General features: G+C 48.7%; 1 protein-coding gene across 2 annotated transcripts in view; it reads right to left on the bottom strand.

The window, feature by feature from the left end:
* Positions 1–20,931, bottom strand: part of zeb2b (zinc finger E-box binding homeobox 2b) — an 84,877-nt gene extending 63,946 nt beyond the window's left edge. The window contains exons 1-2 of one of the 2 annotated variants that reach the window (XM_041966141.1): positions 19,682–20,931; positions 18,298–18,436 (exon numbers count right to left, since the gene is read on the bottom strand). In XM_041966141.1, coding sequence (XP_041822075.1) covers positions 18,298–18,370 — 73 coding nt within the window. In that variant the 5' untranslated portion in view covers positions 18,371–18,436; positions 19,682–20,931. Of the gene's footprint in view, positions 1–18,297; positions 18,437–19,681 lie in introns of those variants that run through there. The other variant, XM_041966140.1, reaches the window with a different exon arrangement.
* Between the last annotated feature and the right edge of the window lie 295 nt (positions 20,932–21,226).

Below are 21,226 nucleotides of genomic sequence, written 5' to 3'. Positions count from 1 at the left end.
GAGGAAAGTAAGTAAGAGACACATCTTTTTCTCTCCAACATCACCAGAGCCCTGCGTCTCCTGATTGGCTGAGTCTTGAAAGTCTGACCTCATGCTTGAGCTCAGTCTGGACGGCGACGACCTCCAACCTTCCCTGTGCAAACTCACTGGGACTGACCCGGATGTGAGACGCCCGGGTGGAGGAGCTCAGCGTGGATGCAGCCAGGGAAGGAAGCAGAGAAAGAGGTGGAAAGATGCGGAAAAACAGCAAGAAAGGCAGAAAAAAGAGAGGAAGACAGTGATAGAGGGAGCCTGAGTGAGAGATGACAGAAGCGAGAGAGAGAGGTTGAGAGGCAGAGGGATGAGCTGTGCCTTTAATGCCCATCTGGCCCGGAGATGTAATAAAATTGACATATTGATTCCTTTGAATTTACGAATGCCTGTTTCATAAACTCCATTTCCAAAGCCGAGGCCTCTTTAGAGCCCTGTCATTTTTCCCCCAAATGGATCAATTATGTGCCCACGTAATCCTGTTACCTGAGAAACCCACGCATACTTCTCCCATTTGCGGCGCTTCACCGGGCGCACATCGCATTATGTGCACATAAACAAACTGGAGGGTTTTTTTTGTTTGTTTGTGCATGAGTGTGTGTGTGTGCCTCCCCCCGCTCCTCTCCTCATAATATTAGCGATTGTTTTCTCCCCCCGGTGTCGTCGTTCCAGTCTCTCCCGGAGGGTTTCGGGGAGGTCTTTCCCCCTGTTTCTCTCTGCCTTGTTTTTGAACTTGTAGAAATCCCTTTTACTCCCATAAACTGCGCCGCCGCTGCCGCCGCCACATCGACACAGACATCACATCAGATCCCCGCTAAAAGCCCGAGAAGCATCCAGCAGAAAGGGGACAAGATGCTAGGGCCGCTTTGCCTCTTGAAGTGCCGGCTGCAGGATCAATTTCTGTGATAAACACAGCCTCATCTCCAAACTACGCCTTAAGTAATAAACAGACTCTGCAGGACTACGCACAAGAGCTTTCCTTCATCCGCCACAAGATAAATACCGTTTTGTGGCACTAACACTGCTAGTGGTTGAGGGTTCACTTCCCAAAGGTCAAATATGGTTAAATAATTGCATAAAAAACCACCAGAAACTGACTCTTTTCTTTCAACAAAGTTTCAGCCTGGATCTTGAAGAATGGAGTGCAAGTTAGAAAAAAAATCCACATTTCAAATCTGAACAATGCTGCAGTAAATTAGGTATGCAAAACACTGCAATGTATTTTTGTTTTAGGAGTCGAACATGCTGGAAAGAAAAGAGTTTTGCAGTGTGGGAGGTAGTTTTGGATCAATCAGTTCGGATAAATCCACATTTCTGTCAATAAATGAGTCATAAAAAACAAATCCTGCCACCACAATAAAGCATCTGCATCACAGTGCACCAGAGTCGAGAAAGACTTGACTTTAAAAACACTTCTGATTGGAAGCGCGGCTCTCTATTCGCCTTGCTTGGTGAGTCAACTCTTCTGCATCGACATGGATTTCCTCAGCGTGCGCTCGTGACTTAGCAGCGAGCGTAAAAAGGCCAGAAACACGTCGCGTCGGTTTCAAGGAATAACCAGAAACAGAGCTAGAATTTGTCTTGGTGTCACTGGTGCAGAAACGTGTCGACAACTTAAAGAGTTCCTGACCGGCGCTGGCAGCGCTGCGATGGCTCGCGTTCACAACCTGGGTGAAAGCAGAGCGGTCGGTACAGCTAGCGCCTGAGCGGTAATAGCATACAAGTGGTCACGGGTCAAACCGGCGCGAGCGTAAATGCTGGAGCGGCGCAGCGGGCTGTCAGGTGGAACGGAAATGTATGAAGAGCGACAGCAACACCGGCGCGGGAGCTCTCGCCGAGCCACTAGATATCTATTTTACTATCTCACATTGTTGTAAAGCCAAGTGAGAGGCAGAGCGGGAGGGAGGAGGGAGGCAGGGGGAGAAAAATCAGTCCTCAATCTTATTTTCCACACTCCGGCGAGCTACAAGCGGCTCAGTTACACTACACTTGCACCGAACAATCAGTCTGGCAAAGGTTCACAAAACGGCAAAATACCTTGTCACTTACTGCCTGACCTGTTCAGCCGAGTGACTCGGAGGAGGAGAGAGGAGAGGAGGAGGAAGGAGAAAATAAAATAATCATGAAGGAGCTCCGCTGTGGCTGACCAATTCCTTTATCTTCTCCTTCTCGTTTGCAAAGCAGTGACACGTTTGTGAAGCATTTACTCAAGTTTTTTTCTGTTTTATGGAAAAAAAATCAAGTCTCGTGCATCGTTTTCTGCATATTTCCCCTGAATTCATCCTGACACGTTTGGTATCTTTGGACACTCTGGGACCTGGGCTCGGATTTACAATAAAGTTCTGTGGGTTTGAACAATGTTTGGCAGCGCAGCGCGGGTTCGTGACGGCCGACCCGCTGGCAGGTCATTGGAGGTTACGGTGTGTTGAGCGGAGTCCGGCTCAGTTAGCGTCAAACGCAACCTGATTTCTCTGGACGCTTGTTTTTTTGAAGCTCGTAGGCGGCGGGCCGGGCTGCCGTATCCCCTCCGAACCTGGAGGCAGCTAAACTGGTGCACGTAAACCAAGTTTTGTGCTGAGAGACCTCCGGCGGGGGCAGGACGGGTGCGTAAAGTACATGATTTGTCACATAGCAGCCGTAGAAAGTTGGGGCAGCTTTGAGGCTGAGTGAGAGCGATTGTTAAAAAGTGAAGAGGAGGAGGGGGGGGGGGGGGTTGGGCTTAAGGGGCTGACAGGCAGCTGAGTTCTGCTCACTGGACTTAATCTAAAAGAAAAAGGGCCCAGTTATGATGAAAGGTCGACAGAGTATGTCTCAGCAAATTGGCTTCCCTTTTCTTTTTTTCTGAACCTCGTGCAGCTCCACCGCCGTGGAAGCCTAATGACCTCGGGCCCGCTAGTTCTACCCTTCCTCCCACCTGTCCAACCCCCCCGATGGTTCAAGAGCACCAATTTCTGTAGAAACTTGCTCGCGTCCGTGTCATCTCCATCTGAAGCTGCTCCAAAACCGACGACAAACCAGGTCAACCAGCAAACTTTTTGGGCGCTGCTGACCACTCCCTTTGACCACCGCCGGACGCGTGAAGCTGACAGCGCGTCAAGCACGACCTATCAGAGGGACAGGTTATCTGGGACTTCGCAGAGAGTCGCGGCCAAGTTCAGAACATGATGGAACAGTCTGGCCGCCCCCCCTCCAGGCCTGACATTTCTCCAAGGCCGAGCGTAATGATGGACAATGACAGGTAATTACTAGGGGCAGCGTGCATGAGAGCTGGAGATCAGCAGTATCTGTGATGTTTCTGGAAACTCTGAGCGGGACAGAGGACGGCAGCCAACATCCTGAGCGCCGCGTTCCGCTCCGCTCGCCGTCCAATAGGAAAAAACCATGCCGCCGCGTTTTTGACGCTGTGTTTCCCTTAAGCTGATCTGAAAAGTTTACAACTGCCGCTCGTGTGCCAGGCAAGCGGCGTGACCCCGAAAGCTGCTGCAGCCACGACTGCGAGGCTGTCAGGGAGGGAGGGATTCACGCTTCATACAGCGAACGCCAGGATGAGGATCCATCGACAGCAGCAGAGTCGGTGTGTGTCTTCACACCTGGATAAACTAATGACTTACATGCATTTCCTTATTCCTCATCTTGGCGCTTGCAGGTGCTTTTCCTGTCTGTGCGTTATCGCCGCGCAGGGAAAGGCGTGCGTGTTAACGTGCGATGCCTTTATATATCATTATTTAGTCTGGGGTGTTTATTCGAGCCGTTTCGGGGGCACGGATGAAATCAGAAAGAGACGCTAACGAAGACGGAATACCAAACAGCTTCAATATTTTCCAAACAGCTTCACCTGCACGCTGGGAAAGCAGGGATGTGGAGGGGAGGGGGGGTGGAGAGGAGGGGGGGGGGGGGGGGGGGGGGGGGGGGGGGGGGCGGTGTTGCAATCTCTCGTGTTGCACAGACTCCTCTGCGCTCCCCCTTTATAAATTACCTCATCAGTGACTGAAATTAACACTGATTCTTGCAGGCAATTTCTCAATTTCCAATGCTAATTAGCTTTTTCTCTTTACTTTTAAATTCTGTAGCACCTGTTTAGGGGGAAGACATCTTAGGCAGTGCAGGCGCATTTAATCACAATTTTAATTAACCATCCCCGTAGATGTGAAAGAGAAGCAATTATAATGCAGATGAATGATGATTTTTCCACATTAAATTGTTTTGTTTCTTCGTTATGTTGATTGCATAAATACTGGCGCCGTTCAGTTTTTATCTACTGTAATTTTGTAATTGTTTTGCAAAAAAAAAGAAAAAAAAAAAAACAGCAGCAGAAAGCGGTTGGAAAGACCGAGTTCGTCTGTTGACAAATTGTTTCATTTAGTTAACCCGTTAATCGCCGCGGCAGCGTGGAGGGGATCTGTCGGGGAGCGCCTTGTTTGCTTTCTTTCCCCCAAAACAACTGTCGTCGACCTCGTCGCCTGTCAATCATCCTGATGGTTTCGGGCTCGTCGTTGGGGAAGGGGAGGAATCGCGCTCCTCTCTCCTGACCTTAACAAACTATCTAACCAAATGAAAGTCACCCCCTCTCTTTCCTCAGCATCCCCTTTAACTACTGAGCATATAGTCGCAAATGAAAGCACAGATGGGTGCGACTGGAATGGACTCATAATCTTTATGTGCTCGTGAAAATATCATTGGGTTCGATGACGGCGCTTTCGACTGTGTTTACGGCCCCTTGTTCTCCGAAACTTCGCTTTTATGTTCATGTCAGAGCGACCGTTGCAGTAAAAACAAAAACACGCCGCTGCGGCGCATTTCTCTAAAATGCTGCCGCCGTCTTCAGCTGTTAACGGGAGGCGCTTCTCCATGAAAAGCTTACGTTAGCCTGTTAATTTGGAGATTGAGCCTGGTTGACCACCCCTCTATCAGTCAGGCGTCCTGGGTTAAAAACTTTTTTTTTTTAAGGGTTTATTCTGAAATTTTCACCTCCAAACATGTTGGATGACCTGGAAACATCGCTCATAAACTCGAGCTGAGGTTAAAATGTTGCAGATTTAAGTTTCCAGAAGCTGTTTTGATTTTATTTAAGACTTTTTCTATCAGGATTGTTCGTTAAAACAGTCGCTGTGGGTTTCCTCTACAGAAGACCTACAGAGATCACTGCAAAGGGCCTGCTGCAGGCTGGAAAAACTCCCAGAATCCTCCTGTGCTCTGTCCTCCGCCCTCAGCCACCCCCAGCAACACTCATTCTCTAATCCCACTGAGCGCTGCTTTCAGTTTGTCCAAAGACCATGCAGGGGAACTCCAACAGACCAGACACACACACACACACTTTGCTTCATATCTCTCTCTCTGTCACAGTGACACACACTCACTGAACGCTCTGCAGTCTGAAATCCGTCCGGTCATCTCAAACATGAGTGTGGGGGGAAGAGGTCTCGCTAAAGTTGTAGCACTTTTAGGATGGATGGATGGATAATGTGCTCCATGTGCTCTCCTCTGCATTGATTACACGTGTTTAATAAAGCATTCGCCTTGGACGACATTTCATTTCAAAGATTCAGATTTTTCTCCTGGAGAGGGATAAATGGCACTGAAATAAAAAGTGTGTTTTCAAAACCTGCAGCTTTGTCGCTCTCTCTGAGTCACTCCCCGACCAGCAAAGCCGCAGTTTTTTTTATGGATCTATCTTAAATCATCCTGAGGTGCGTCTAAAAGGAAGAAGCTTCCTCTTTGAATATTAGTGGCGATTGGCTGGAGGTAAACAGAGCATTAAATCCTGCAAAACTGTGGCAAGGCCAATACGGGCGCGGGACAATGGCTTGGCCCGGCATCTCTGAGCCTTTGTTCTCGGCTTAACAAAACTCTGCCGTCACACCGTTTTACCTCAATGCTGCCCTGTCGAAACGGCCATCAGCCCATCAGAGCACATGCAAAGCTCAGGACAGGCTGGGAGGGGGGGGGGGAGATTAAGACAGAAGGGAGGAAACAGAAGAGGGTGGCAAAGAAAGTGGCAAGAAGGAGCAAAAAGAGGGACGATGGGAGGGGAGAAAGAAAAGATAAAAGACAGAAAAGGTGTGAAAGAGGGAAAAAAAAGACGTGAAGAGCGTTAAAACCCTCCGAGGCCGTCAAAGCGGCAAAAACAGTCGGAATATGCGCTCGTGGACGGAAAGAACAACAATACTCACGCTCTGCCACTCAACCTTAATAAGAATATATGGCGGCTGTGGGGAGGGGAGGGGGGGCGCGGCGGTTTGAGCTTCGTGACGTGGCGGCGACAGAACTGGAGCAGCAAGATTCACTAAAAGTTTCATCACAAAGTCCTTATCTGCTTCCCTCCGAGGGCCACGGTGAGGTTCAGTGGGAGGAAAAAAGAAAGAGGGGGCACATCTGCGTCTGCTGTGACCTGTCTGTCTGCCAATTAGCATGTGTGTGAGCGTGTGTGAAGTGTGTGTGCTGCCCGGGTACATCTGTGTGTGATATATATAGGGCTGCGTGTGTGTGTGTGTGTGTGTGTGTGCGCACATTTGGGTCCAAATATGCAAATCTGGACGTGTGCGTGAAGGCATGTGTTTGCGCGTGACGTCGCGTGTGCGTGCAGATGTGCACTCGCCTGGCGAACATGTGTGGCGGTTTGCAAGTGTCAGCCATTTTGGTGCGCCCCCCCTTCCACCGTCCGGTGCCCTCTTAAAAAAATTAAAGGCTCGCAGAAAAAAAAAAAAAAGTGACGCAAACTTCAAAATAAAGCCGACTTTTTTTTTCCTCAACTGGTGATTAATATTCATGGAAATTTCACAATAAAAGACACTTTGTCCTGATCTCAAAATCGCCTCCTGTATTTGTCTTAAATATTCGTCTGGTGAGCAGAAACTTTTCGTTAAAGCTGCGTGGAAGCTTTTTTCGGGGGAAAAACAGCTCGATGATCAGCTTCAAAGGACATTTCTTTGTGATTTGGCCTCTACATTGCAAACATGGTCAAGGAATGCAGGCAGGCGATAAAACTCAGTCAACCTGCACAAAAAAAGCAAACAGCATCCTCTCCAGTTCCATTAGGGCTGATTTTAAACTGACTTATTAGCACTTAACCCCAAAACTTGACCTTACAATCACCATCTTGGATGTAGTTCAGGCTTCTAGTGGTGTGATTCGCCTCCTCCCTCCCTCCCTCCCTCCCTCTCTCCTCCACTGTCAGGTTCTGGCCTGCCAATTTCCACTTGAAGCTTGACTGGGCCTGATTTGATGCAAACTACCTCGGGGTGAGGTGGGGAGTCGCGGGGAGGAGGGGGGAGGGAGGTGTTCGGGGGCTGAAACTGATGAACAGTTATGTCAAGTCGATTTTGCACCGTTGGGAAAAGGTAACCTCTCCGTCGGGGAGGAGAGGAGGAGACAAAGGTAACACACACACCAGAAAAAAAAAGGCTAAAAAGGACAAGGTTAGTGGAGGGTGCTGGAGGAGGAAGGTGGGGTGGCGTGTAACCGCACCAGGGTGCACCCACCCTCCGCCGCTTCACCTCGCCTCCCTCCGCTTACCACCCTGCGCAAAACGCTAACTGTCAGTGCAAGTACTAATTGCAGATGTGCCAGTCTGCCATCATAATAAAATGAGAGGCAGGGCGGACATTAAGCATGGCTGGCTCATTTGTGAGACTGCTGAAAAGGTAGCATAAATGAATATTTCATTACCTTAATTACTAAGGAATACTCCTTTCCGCCAGTCGTGGAATGAGTGTTGCTGTAACTAATTATGAAAAGTAATAACATTAGGGATACTGTGATTGCCAGTTTATAAGGCGGCGTCTGCTTGCTGTTGAGGTATAAACCATGTTGGGAAACATACGGCGAGGAGCGGAAGAGAGGAAGGAAGCGAGGATCAAACCCTCACATCTGCAAAAAAAAGTGGGGTTTGCAGGGATGAATGGAGCTCTGATTATTCACCCGGGGACGCCTGTGCGTGTTGGAAATTGCAGAGTGGAGGTTTGAACAGGTATGAAGGGGCTAAACTCGCTCGGGGTGGAAATGACAGCTTTTTGGCAACGCGTGGAGCTCTTTGACGCATCGATTCGCTGGATATAAACAGACTGTGAAAGGACACATGTGCTACCTGGACCGCAAGGTGCAATTTGAGGAGTCCTTTTACCACGCGGCCCTGAAGTACCCGCGCTTCCGAAAGGCTGGGCTGCGCTAAAGCACCACAAGCGGCACATTTGCATCGCTACGTCATCCCTCAGTCTTTGATGTCAGGCGCACGGCTCGATACCTTTGTCCGTTATTCACCTCTGCAGCCGGTGGGCACGTCCCCGTGCCCGGCTGTAATGTATGACCACTGATAAGGTCATAAGGGGGGGGGGGGTGTGAGAAAAAAGGCAGAGTACAAGGTCTGCTTTGATGGACATGCTAATTCCAATACCCCTAAGTAGTAAGAATAACAAAGTGGTGGGGAATTTATCTCAGGAATGCCGGAGCAAGACGGCCATGCGATAAGGAAGTAGCTTCCCTTGGGTGGGGGAGAAGTAATTAGAGTGGGCTGACTGGTTAGATGACTGACCGGCTGGCTGGTGGGACGGATGGAAGCAGAGGTGGGGGAAATGCACCGGGGGCACAAGAAAAGGCAAAGTTTCAAGGCAGAAAGGGGCCAAGAATGAACAGTTAACTGACTGATGAGCTGAATTCCTGAATAAGAGAAAGCAAGAAAAAAGAGACACTGTTGACTTTTCGAGCCTGCAGACGTTTGTGAGGCCGCAGCCAAAATCACTAAGAACATACTAAACATTGAAACCTCAGTGATGCAAGAAACAACCTCAGGCCCACGAGACAAAAAGCCTCGACCTAAACTAAAGACGAGGCTGAGTCACAGGGCCCGATCTGAGCTCCGGTCTCCATATCTGACCCGATCTCCCACAAGGTTTCTGGGTCAGGAAATACCCATCCGACCCTCTGCAGCCAGGCTTTTGCTCCAGCAGTGCAGCTTCGACAGAACCAAATCCAGCCATGAGTCACATCAGTCCTCTTTAGGCCAAAAAAAATGAGCAAACTACAGCCACAAGCAGCCAAACCTCAGTTTTATCACTTCATCATGACTCTAAAAAGTAGATAATGATAATAATTATAGAGCATCTACCCCTGAAATCCTGCCTCGGGGCCTCGTCCAAACCAAAACCAAATCCTCGATCCTTGCTTTGTCACCCAAACCAAAACTACAACCGCGACCTCAAAGATCTCGGCCCCGTCAGACGTCAGCGTTTAATTTACTGTCAGGTATCGAGCACGCCTCCCCCGAAATCCCCGACCTCCCGCTCGACCACCTCTCCCAAACACCCACACCCACAGGAGAGAGCTCCTCTCGGCTGCGGCTTCAGCGCCCGCGTGTCGGAAAGGCTGAGGACAGGCCTGTCGGTGTGATTATCCCCCCGCTACCTGAGGAGGTGTTTGTTTGACATTCGCGTTTGACAGCGGCGGGACACGAGGCGTTCAGGAGAGGGGGCTCCCACTCCAGTCAGAACTCATTAACACGTGAATTCACCTCTCAGAGTTCTTAACAGGGGCGACTTTGCTACACATGTCCACCGACTGCGCCACAGATGACATTTAAAGGGGAGGATGCGCTCCCCCCGCCCTCCGTGTTTCAGCTCTCCTTGACTCACTCTTGCCAAAGGTTAAATGTATGTTTGAATAACAAGAAGGCCGGAGCGTAATTTCTGACCATTTCCTCTTTCCCCCCGCAACCTCCGGTTAAGAAGGTGCTTGATCAACGGCGAGATGAAAGCGTGGAAGTGAGTGAAATCTGTGCAACCGCGAAATGACCTAATTTCGTCCTAATCTCGCTTGGCAATCGGCTGCAATTAAATTGAGATAACACATCTGAATTTACTTCCACGAGAGACGGGGGGAAACCGGGGCACAAAGCAGACAAGCCCTCGTTAAAAAAAAAAAAAAAAAAAAAAAAGGTAGCGAGAGGGGTGCACTTAGGTGGCGGAGAAGCGGGACACCTCCTGAATAATGAACTGAAGTGAGAAAGCGAGCCCTGATCAAATAGCATGTTCTATTATCCTGAATTAAAGGTGGACGGCGTGCTGCAAAATGTGCGCCGGCGTACGTGGAAAAGGCCCAGATTCCCAGATGTCACCATGCCTTAATCTGGTGATCTGTTATTGATTGTTCCACGCGGCCGTGACCTTGCCAGAAGAGCTCTTCCACCCGACAATCAAACATACATCAAAGAGTGTGTGCGTTTCCCTCAGTGTGTGTGTGTGTGTGTGGTGTGTGTGCGTGCACATGTGGCAGCAAGCGGCGCTTGCAGATCAGCGGTGCCGACATCAGAGCAGAAAACTGGAGGCTGCTTTCAACACTTGTTTGCACAAAGGTGTCATCTCTGAAGCAGCTGCCGCAAAGAGACACAAAACGGGGGGAAAAATCATTTTAATGGGCAATTGAGGTGATTACTTTTTTTTTTCTTCTGCCTCCTTTTCCTCGGAAACGTCATGAAGCTGCGCTCGGCTTTACGCTTGACAGCAGCGATAAGCCACACACACACACACACACACACACACACAGCAGCACTGCATCACACACAAGCCCGAACCAGCTGTGATGCGTTTCTTCTTTTGATTTGATCTATATCTGCTCATTTGTTGCTCTATTAAGGCACAATCCCGTTTGTTAAAAGCACTCTGAGTACAGATTTGGCCTCGCAGGTGCACTGCAGAGAAGATGACAAATAACATGCGATTAATAGAGGAGGAGGGTGGCAGGTTACGCTAATTCTTGCAAAAAAGACAGAACGTCTGCTAACCCGAGCTAAAATCGTGAAAATGTTCTTCTAAAAAGTGTAAATCTGCAGAATGCAAGAGGCGAATCTGCAAGAAAAGCTCAACCGACGGCAGAAACTACATTTCATGGTCCTCCTGTGCATCCAGACGAGGATGCACATGCACACATATACCATTGTTTGGAAAAAGAAGGTGTTTTTAAAGTTGTTTCTCGCCCCCCTGCCATTTGATTATGAAATCCGAATGTTAGTTTACACCTGCTCGGCAACCTGTCGTCTGTCGCGCCCAGACTCCCTCGCAAATGGGAAAAGTCGACGCGTGGAAAATGTCGAAAATCACAGGCGAGACGCGGCGCAGCAACTGAATAAGTGCAAACAGCAGGACGAGACGGAACGGATGGGCCAAATAAAGACTTTGCATTTTCACTTGAGAAAGACTCAAATGAGGCATGATATTTCAAAATGCATTTCCCTCCTACGCAATGCATAAAACATGTCGGCTCAGGGTAAAGAGTGTACACACGCAAATGAAAAGTCCAAATGCATGCAATTATTTGCCGGACCAGTGAAGTTTCAATTTCTCTGTTTGCCTTTTGTCAAAATCGCAGGGAGCAAAAGGAGAAAACAAGAGGATGAGAGAAGACTCGGGAAGAGGGAAAAAAGAGAAAACAAGCAAGAAGGCATGAAATAAAGTCAGGGAAGCAGGAGAAAGACATCTGACTGCGTCGCAACTTTACTTAGACTAGCGTGACGCATAACAGGCGCACATCACGGCGAAGGGGGGGGGCTGATACGACCTGTCAAATCCTGAGAGAGCGAGAAGGGATGGAGGGAGGAGGGTCAGGGCTTGACAGGCAGAACGCCGCCGCCTCAGACACCTTTAAGTCTGTCACCTTTGCTCCATCACTCTCCATCTCTGCCTCTTTCACACCGTCCCTAGTCGTCGACGTCCGAGCGGCCTGAGCCGCGGACGCCAAAACCACGCTCCAGAGCTGCTGCACGCCACGGCCAAATTAGCACAATTCAACTCACAACTCTGCTATCTGCAGTGGATGCGGCGCTCGCTATAGTTTGGAGCGGCTAAAAGGCGAGCCCGGTTTTTCTGAGGCAATTCCTTCTGGGGGGGGAGCAGAAGTTCAGCTACAGTTCAGCTGCCGTGCAGTAAAGAGCCGAGCTCTCTGCGCCGGCGACACGTGAAGCTGCCTCCTCTTTTATGATGCATAAACAAAACGCGAAAGCGTGCAGGGGACGCCACGTCGCCGCCCGTGTCACCGCATTGTTTTGGACCATGCATCATTATTGCCGTTTAAACATAAAGGGAAGTCACGGGGGCAGGGTTGGCTCACTATTGGCTGATTCATGCCTCGGTGTTAGTCAGGCAGCGGATCCCAGCCACCGCTCTCGCTTTCATCGTTCTTGGCAGCGGCAGTTGTTCTGTGTGTGTGTGTGTGTGTGTGTGTGTGTGTGTGTGTGTGTGTGTGTGTGAGTGTGTGTGTGTGTGTGCGTGTGTGTGTGCGTGTGTGTGTGTGTGTGTGTGTGTGCGTGTCCACTGTAACTCCTTTGCTTTCCCAAAAACCGAACATGTCCGATCACAGGAGTCACACTCGGAACCAAAGCGCGAGCAACGCAGCCTTTCTGACGGGAGGAGAAGGGGATGCACAAGCAGCAAAGAGCCGTCACACAAAGAGTTAACCCCCCCTCCCCAGCGCCACCACCTCCACCCGATTCCTCCAAAGCAGGGGTTAATATCATGGCTGCCTGGTAAGGCATTATCCAGAACCTCTCGGAACAAAAGGCCCCTTTTGCAAACAGACTCCTACTTTCCCCCAGTGTCCAAAGGTGTTTGCTGAAGTAAATCTGCCTAAATCCTGCGCAGCTTGGCCGGGGGGAGGGGGGAGGGAAGGTGTACCGATAATCCTTCTTCTTAACCAAAAAGAAAGAAAAAAAAAGTTCTGGGTGAGGAAAAGAAAGAGAAGGGGAAGAAAGAAAGAAAACTGGAATCCATATCACATGATGCCATTTAAAGAGCCGAGGCACCCCCCCCCCCCCATCCTCATTTGCATACACCCAGCCTGGGAATCGGGTGATAAAGATATCTTGCTACTCATTTTGATGAAGCAACAGATAAACCGTGTTGTGTGTGTTTACATGAGGGGACGTCGTCCACCCACCCCCCCCCCCCCCCCCCCCACCCTTTATTTTCTAGCTTTTCAGAACGACTGTTAAAGAATTCGGGCTCGTCATCTTAAATAAAAAAAAAAACAAAGCGAGTGGAGGAAAATGTTTTTTTTTTTTGACAAAAGGTGGAGAAGTTTTAGAAGCACCTGCTCGCGACTCGATCCAATCGCAGCGAGGATTTTCTTCTTCTTCTTCTTCTTAAGTCGCCATGAATAGTGTGGGCATGCCATCTCGTAACACTATCTGTCTGTCAGGAGGGGCCTGGGTCCCTGCTAGAGTAGGGAGGCTATAAAAGGCTTGTAACCAGGGGACGACCAACAAACAACCACAAACACCCTAGTTATTTCTCTCCACCACCCACCCACCCTTTTCCGCCTCTCTCCCTATTTTTTCCTCTTCTTCTTTTTTCCCTCCTCTCCTCTCTTGCTCTCCCTTTTTCTCTCTCTCTCTCGCCCCCCTTTTCATCTCAGGCCCTTTTCTGATGCTGAATGCAAATGTGTAGCCCTGCTGCTGGCGGCGAAAGGGGCTGAATTGTGATTAAGAGGGAGAAGAAGAAGAAGAGGAGCTCCTTTCTTTGTTCTCCCCCCGGGGGATGTTTACCAGGAGAGACACGGCGGATCAGATATGAAAGGCATTCAGGTCAGCATTGATGTGAGCGAAAGTGAAATCGTACCTAAGGCATTCCAAAGACCCGCGGTGTCAGGGGTCTGGGCTCGCGGTGCCTCTGCGAGTGTGTGTTCTCTGGCCGCCAGGCGAAAAATATCTTCACACAAGCAGGGCGGTCGACGGAGGAAGAGTGAAAAAAAAAGGAATAATAATAAAAAAAAAGAGGAGAAAATGTGTCAAAAATGTTTTTTGGCTATTTTTTTGGGAAGAGGAGGAGGGATGGATGAAAGTTTTCTGTCCAGTGTCCAGGATGGAGTTGAGATGATCATTAGCTTTTTTTTTTTTTTTTTTTTTTTTGGTGTGTGTGTGTTGGGGTGTGGGGGGGGGGGGGGGGGGTGTACAGCCACAAGCTATGCTATTTGCTTTTATCTGCCTTATCAAAGCGTGAAAAAAAAAATGTGCATGTGTGTTGCTGATGTGTGTGTGTGTGTGTATGTGTGTGAGCTGCTGTTGCTGAGCTACATTCCTGATTTAATTCCTTGTGGGAAGCTCATATTAGAGGATTTGTTGAATAACATATCAGCTTGAAAGCCGAAGATATCACACTGCGACGACGGTATCTCTGTCTCGCCGTGGCACACACACACACACACACACACTCAATAAAATAAAATAAAATCATGTGAATTACAGTAGCGGTAAATACTCCGGGCCTTTTGACAAACTGATCCCGTGAAGAAAATATTTTCCTTCCCTTTTCAAAAAAACGACACTGTTACCCAAAGGGAGCGTCCTCTCGCTCCCGCACACCAGCGCCACGCTCGAGATCACAATGATCTCGTCGGGGAAGTCCATTCATTTTTATGTGCTTGGCTATATACACTTGACTCACACACTTCGAGCAGATGGATATATTTAGCTCGTGACGACTGCAGCCGAGGGAGAGGGAGGGAAAGAAAAAAAAAATCAAGTGATGCAAAAAAGCTACCGGGAAATAATAAGGCCTCACGCAGCACGCCGAAGTGCAATGTGTGGTTGTGACAAGACAAATATGGCTGCTTATTAGCCTGCATTGAGGGGAACCTGCTCGCCGTTTTACATGGGGTAATTGGAATGTGTCTATTTTGATTCAACCACGAGGCCGACGTTATAAAAATACTCCAGTGAGCTCCGTCCCCGGCTATCTGTGCACCACGACACTCGGAGCACGACGGGCCCCCCCCCCCCCTGCTGCAGCTGCAGTATCTCACAGTAATTATTTCACTCGCTTAAACAAAATAATCCCTTATTTCCCTCAACATGGGCGCGCTGCACAGCGCTCTCCTCGTCCTGCAGGAGTGGAAGGTGTCTTGCTTTGGCTGCTCCACACAATTGCCAACCCGTATGGGAATGGCAGCAGTGAATGGCGCGGTGGACGACCCCCCGCCACTATTGACGGTATAAACATGTAAATGAAACACATTACCACTGACAATCAATTGTCCGCGAGCGCCCCGCGAAACCTGCCCTCCTCCTCCCCTCTTTTTCTCCCTCTTCTTACCCCCTTTGCTCAGTGACAGTGGCAGAAAGCTGCCCCTACCTTGAGGAGGGAGAATCTGGGGGGAGGAAGGGGGAGAGGGAGGGAGGTCGGCGGAAAGAGGAAGGAGAGAAGAAGGCGAGAAAGAAGAGGAAGAAAGAAAACACCTTGTCTTACCCCCCCTTCCTGTTTTCTACTGTGGGAGCACAACTTTAAAAAAAGCAGAGGAATAATAGAGATGGACAAATTGTTTAGACTGGCAGAAATCTGGCATTGTCTGGGTCTGAAAGCAAGGCTGTCCCCCCTCCCACACAAATGCACACACACCCTTTCCCCTATTTTCCCTCCACCTTCAGCGTGAATCTGTGATAATAACCACATTCAGACTATTATATCAAACTCCAGCAGCCAGAGAGAGACTTTCTGCTGCTTCAGATTATGTAATCGGTGTGTTTCCGAGGGTACGTCCCGACGCCCAAATGTCATCCGGGTTACGGAGAAAAATCCCCAAAAGACGGCTAAAAAAGGGGGCGACGCGGAATCGAGCGTTTACAGACGCAACATCTGCATTTCATCTTTCATCCAAAATGAAAAACAACACAAAGCAGAGATTTTTTTCCTCTTTTTACATAAAAAGGCCTGTTTCTGATGCTCGCGCCGGTTGAGTAATCGGAAAATAAGGACAGGTGTGCGAGCGCCGCTCACAGCTGGATGTGACAAGCAACACCTGGCGAGGGCCAAACTCTCAAACACTTCACGCTGCCGAGATCAAGTTTCACACCAGGAGAGGACGGAGGGGTTTGACAGCGGGGGGGGACAGGATGGGAGAGCAGACAGAAGAATGAAATTTCTCAGGTTTTGTTGCTTTTAAATATTGCTGCCATCTCAGAGCATCAGCTGGAAGACGGAGGCTTCGCAGCGGCGTGCAGGAGGTTCGGATGAGGGGGGGGGTAAGTCATGAACTGTGGTTAAATACCACATGACAGGCTGGGCAGTGAGTGAGTAAAGCTACTGTAGCACCTCCAACCCTGAAGGCCAACAGTCATCTGGATGAGAATGTCATTGGTGAGACAACTTAGTGAGCAAATGCCTCATTAATGCTAATTGGCAGGAATGCTGAAATGCTTCTCCCATTTTGAAAAAAATAATCCCAACAATTCCAGCTATTCTACCAGCGAGGAAGAAATTATCCCAGAGCAAAATAAAGCCACACCGAGCCTCAACTGCTGAATTAAAAAAGCATTTTTTTTTTAAACAAAAATAATTTCAGGTGGCGTGTAAATTATAATTTACATCAAAACATGGCAGCACCACGAAAATGAGCTCAGAGAAATTAGCTGTAATTGTTTGCATTTCACGTTTGTGTATGTTCATCTGATTTGTTGGTTAAGGGGCGAAAGAGGGAGTGCATCCTCCATCTACTTAAAAAAAAAAAAGCTGTGTGTGTGCTGCATTTTTTGGTGCATTTTTTTTTTTTTTGTCAGTTCCTGCTGGAGGAGTCAGAGTCCGTCCTGCCGGCCGTCACACGCCTCGCCCTGCCCCGCCATCCCTCCACAGAGCCAGGCAGGAAGAGGACAGAGAGACAGGCGGGGAGACAGGGAGACGAGAGGAGAGTGGCCAAGCCTCAATAAGCCTCTGCATTCCCAGGGGGGAGGACAGGGGGTGAGGAGGGGAGGGAGGCAGCGGAGGGGAGGGGATCATCACACAGAGCTGGCTGTTATGGACGAAAAAAGAAAAAAAGGGGGGGGCTTTCGTTTCACATTTTAAAACCAGACTGATTTCAAAACTATTTTTTTTTCTTCTTCTTTAATGCACATTCTCCAGGATGGGGGGTGGGGGGGGGGGGGTGGCGACGTTTTTATGAGAGGTAAAAATATTCTTTACACACTCTGCCAAAGCTCGCCGTCCCTCGTCAGGTTTAAGGGTGTGAAAAATTATATTCGCTTTGCTAATATTATTTCATCAAATGCTGCATTTGACTGGTTTCTCCCTCTCGCTCCCCCCCTGTACGAAACAGGTGGCCACAGCTAAACAGGCTGTCATATCTCCAAATGTGTGTGATTATTCTCTTTTCCTTTAAAGCACTGCACATGTACATATATATATTAATACTGGAGATCTCCAGCTCACTGTTCTGCTCCTGTGCTATTTAATGTGGAACAAAATGCTTGTCTGCTATCGATTGGGCCAAATCAATAAATGAAATCTGATCTAGATAAATAACCTGTGGGGGCAGAGATTTAAAAACTGTTGTGGAGAAAGCAAATAAAAGCCTCATCTGAGCAGCTGAATCACAGCCTCGATATATTTCACACACACACACAAACAGACACACACACACAGCTTCAGCTCGCCAGTGTGTTTGGAGCCTATATGGAATAATCAGGAATAACGGGGCCAGGAAATGTCACTGCAGATTTGCCTCTTGTGGGAAACTGTGCAGTCAAATGGAGAAAGAAAACCAACAAATCTCCACCTCCAGCGCTCCAGTCCAGACCCAATTAATGTGCAGCATTTATCGGACATGTCATCCGATTTCCACACGGAGCTTCCACTACAATAAACTTCACGATGGAGGTAAACAAAAAGGTTTGAAAACTACAGCACAGCCAAATGCCCTCTCCTGTGAATTATTTCACCACTCTGCCTGTCCCGGAAAGCAGCCTCACTGCGGGGGGAAATCACTTGAAAATGTCTTGTGGAGGTGATGTAAAGGCCCATAGAAAGACAAAAACATCGCGGCTAACGCATGCCAGCGCGTGGATTAAAGCAAATCACAACTCAAGTCACAAGGTTGGACTTTTACAGCGAGCAGCCCGCGAGGGTCTGAGTGACCGCTACACAGTCCCCCCATGGCGGATTTTGTCCCGGCGAGAAACGAGCCGGCACCGCTACGCTCCAACTTTCCTCCATCCACAAGTTTCCAACTAACCTCTCTGCAACCTTCCCCGAATAATCCCCCGAAAACACACATTTTAAAACCGCTATTTTTTGAAGAATCCAAAGGCTCGAGTGGGGCTGCAGCACGGACGCGTTTACGCACAGTTTCTCTCCGGGAAAGCGGTCCCTTTATCCCTGCGTAAAAGGGGAAGGCAGAAATGCGCACCAGCCGCGGACCCTCACACACCCCTGAACCGCAGTGGAAACCTTCAAACCAGGATTACATCCACGGATATCCCCCCCTCGACTGCTTGGATTGTCTCCCCCGTGATTTTCTTACCGTTTTTCCGTCTCGGGTTGGCTTGTTTTCGCCTCTTACACCTCGGGCCATCCGCCATGATCTCTTGCTTCATTGATAAGTGTGTGTGGGATCAGATGGCAGCTCGCATGGACTCGATTCCTTGATTTCAGCTTGATATCTGACGGGAAACACACACACACACATACACACACACAAGCACACACACACAGCAGCACCAACAATATTAGCGTGGAGATCCACTTGCGCCGGACGCGCGACAAGAAACTGCAAATGTAAGTTGGATGGAGGGACAGATTGTAAAAAAGAAAAAAGAGCCGTGGGTGAAAGTGTGGGAAGGCGCGGCGAGGGCAGCCGCGTCCATCTCATTTTGATTTTCAGCTGATCGGCTCTCAGCTTTGTGGCATTAAGAGCAAACGGCAGCAGGATGAAGGGAATTATAATTTGTCTTATTAGAAAAATCACAATTCATTTCACCAACGAGGAGGAACAAAAACATTCTACTTACTGTTAATTCATTCAGAAAAGTTTCACCATCCGCTCCGTGTTTTTCTCCACTTTTCAGGAAAAATAAATCATTTACTTATTTTAATTAAAACTGGCAGGGTTTGCTCGCGTTTTGCGCCTTCCGCCCGGCTTTGGCACAGGAGGCGAAACAGGCTAATAAATAAAATTTCTGTCCAATTTTAGGGTCAGATCCAGATCTTCCACGTCCAAGACGGCAAAGGCGAGAATGAGCCCCAGCCTGGACTGAGCCCTCACTGTGTGGTCTGATTAAAAGTCATCTAACTTCAATAAACACTTGGCTTCGCCTGAGCAAATTACACTTCTAGCTTTAATAAACTTCACCCAAAGCCTCTTGTCAGCAGCTAATAAATAACAGATGGGGAATAATTGTCAAAATGCGCCAAACGACTCCGGATCACAAGAAAAATGTTTAAGGCACAAATCGCGCATAAACAGGAGCGATAAGATTCAAATCGCCTGTGTGGGATGTTCGGTTCGCCAGCTAATTTCTCAGTGCAGAGACCGCTGTGAGGAGAAGTGAATATTGACAAGAGGTTTTGTTTGTCGTGGGCACACAAGCAGACGCGAACATAACGCAAAGTGAAGGGACTCAGAGGGAAAACGGGACGCGTATCGCCTTTTTCCTCCCAAGGACAGCAGCGCCAAACGCCCCGAAAAAAGCCGATTCCCCCGGCTTTCAGCGAGCCGCTGGACGCCTCTACACCGCGGAGGTACAAAAATATAAAAAAAGGAGGGGGAAATCAAAACAAACGCACCTATTTCCACCTGTGCAGGTAAGGCGAAGTTGAGCTCCAACTCCGGCGCGGGCGCGCGGAAGTTTATTGTCCAAGCTTTGTGGGGAAAAAATGCTGGAAATAAAAAGTGAGGAGGCACATACCTGTTTTCTGTGGGTGGAAAGAGGTGTCTTGTGGATAGTAGTTGCGAGGAAGGATGATACCGGAGCGCGTCGGTGAGCGGATCCTTTTCCACCGGTGATAATAAAGCCTTAGAAATAAAGCCTTAGAAATAGTTGGGAGGAGGGAGGGACCGCTATTCCTGCTAGGGCAGGTTTACAACTGATGTCTTACACCCACTCCAGGAAACAAACCTGGGAAGGGACTGACGTGTTACGCCTCTTCTAATGACATTTTTTTTCTTTCCACCTCCTTTTCTTTGCCGTGTAACACAGAGGAGAAGCCCCCTGAAACGCACGCCACCTATCTTCACGGGAGGGGATAATTGAGGAGAGCCAAACGTGAGCATCTTCTGGGTTGAACGTGAAGTTTTTTTTTTCCTCCCTCTCTCCCCCCTCTTTCCCTCACTCTCCTCTCTCTTTCTCCATCTCTTCTCTTTTTGAGTGAAACCAACTATGTCGGGCTTCGACGCGGAGCAAAGAACAAGCGACCGAGTGTGTATGTGTGTGTGTGTGTGTGTGTGAGTGTGTGTGTGTGTGTGTGTTTTCTCCCCTTTCTTCGCGTGAATGTGTGCGTGCGTTAGTGTAGAAGGGGGGAGAAACTTGGAGCGCGTCCACGCCGGCCGCAATCATGTAAGGATTTTTTTTCTTTATTTCTATTTCCACTCCGTTTAATTTGCAGAAATGGCAGAGCTGGTACGGCGGGATGCAGGACCGGGGTGGGGAGGCGACTCCACATATTCTTCATTATTGTAATTGGCTGCGACTGCAAAAGGTTTGGGGATGTTGGGCTTTTATCTGCGCTGCAAAAAATGTCCGTTGTTGTTGAGTGTAAAACGTTGTTTTTTGCGCCATGTGTGCGCGGCTCTGCGCTTGCTTCCGTTAGAAATTAGCGCTTTCCTGCGCCGAGCGTCATGTCAGGGCTTCCATTTGATTTCACTTGTTTTTTGGAAATTATTGGACGCAGCTGAAAAGCTTTTGGAAACAAGCAGAGGTCCTCCGCGTCTCTAGCAGCACCTGTGTCTTGATTTTTGTTGGAAAACGAGGCTGCAAAGCTAAAAATTAAAAGGGTGAATCACTTAAGATGGACTTTTTTGCAGCGTAAGAGCAAATAATTGTTCTGTTACTTGTGTTGTACCTGCAGCAACAGCACTGAAGGTACACCACTGCCTGTGTTTGAGTAATATTAATGCATGCAAACTCCACATACAGTTCCACTCTGGAGGGAACAAACACACTTGCATTTCCGCTTATTTGCACAAGTCATTTTCTAAGCGCACCCCCTCACGAAAAACGCTTCCAAAAAGATGATTATCATACAGCTCTGAGGGCACAAGCTGCAGCCCAGCAGTGACAGAGAAGAGCCTCTGTAGGAATATTCTGATGGCACTGAAGGAGCTGAGAAAATACCACAAAGTACAATAAAGTGACGGTAAAGTCACCGCAGAGAGCCGCAGACACACTGCGAGTCCCTGCACGAATATTAGAGGAATATCACAGGGATATTCCACGATTATTAGAGTGATTTTT

The sequence above is a fragment of the Chelmon rostratus genome, chromosome 24 (assembly GCF_017976325.1).
Source record: "Chelmon rostratus isolate fCheRos1 chromosome 24, fCheRos1.pri, whole genome shotgun sequence".
Taxonomy (NCBI): Eukaryota; Metazoa; Chordata; class Actinopteri; order Chaetodontiformes; family Chaetodontidae; genus Chelmon; species Chelmon rostratus.
This window is presented reverse-complemented; position numbering and strand designations above follow the sequence as displayed.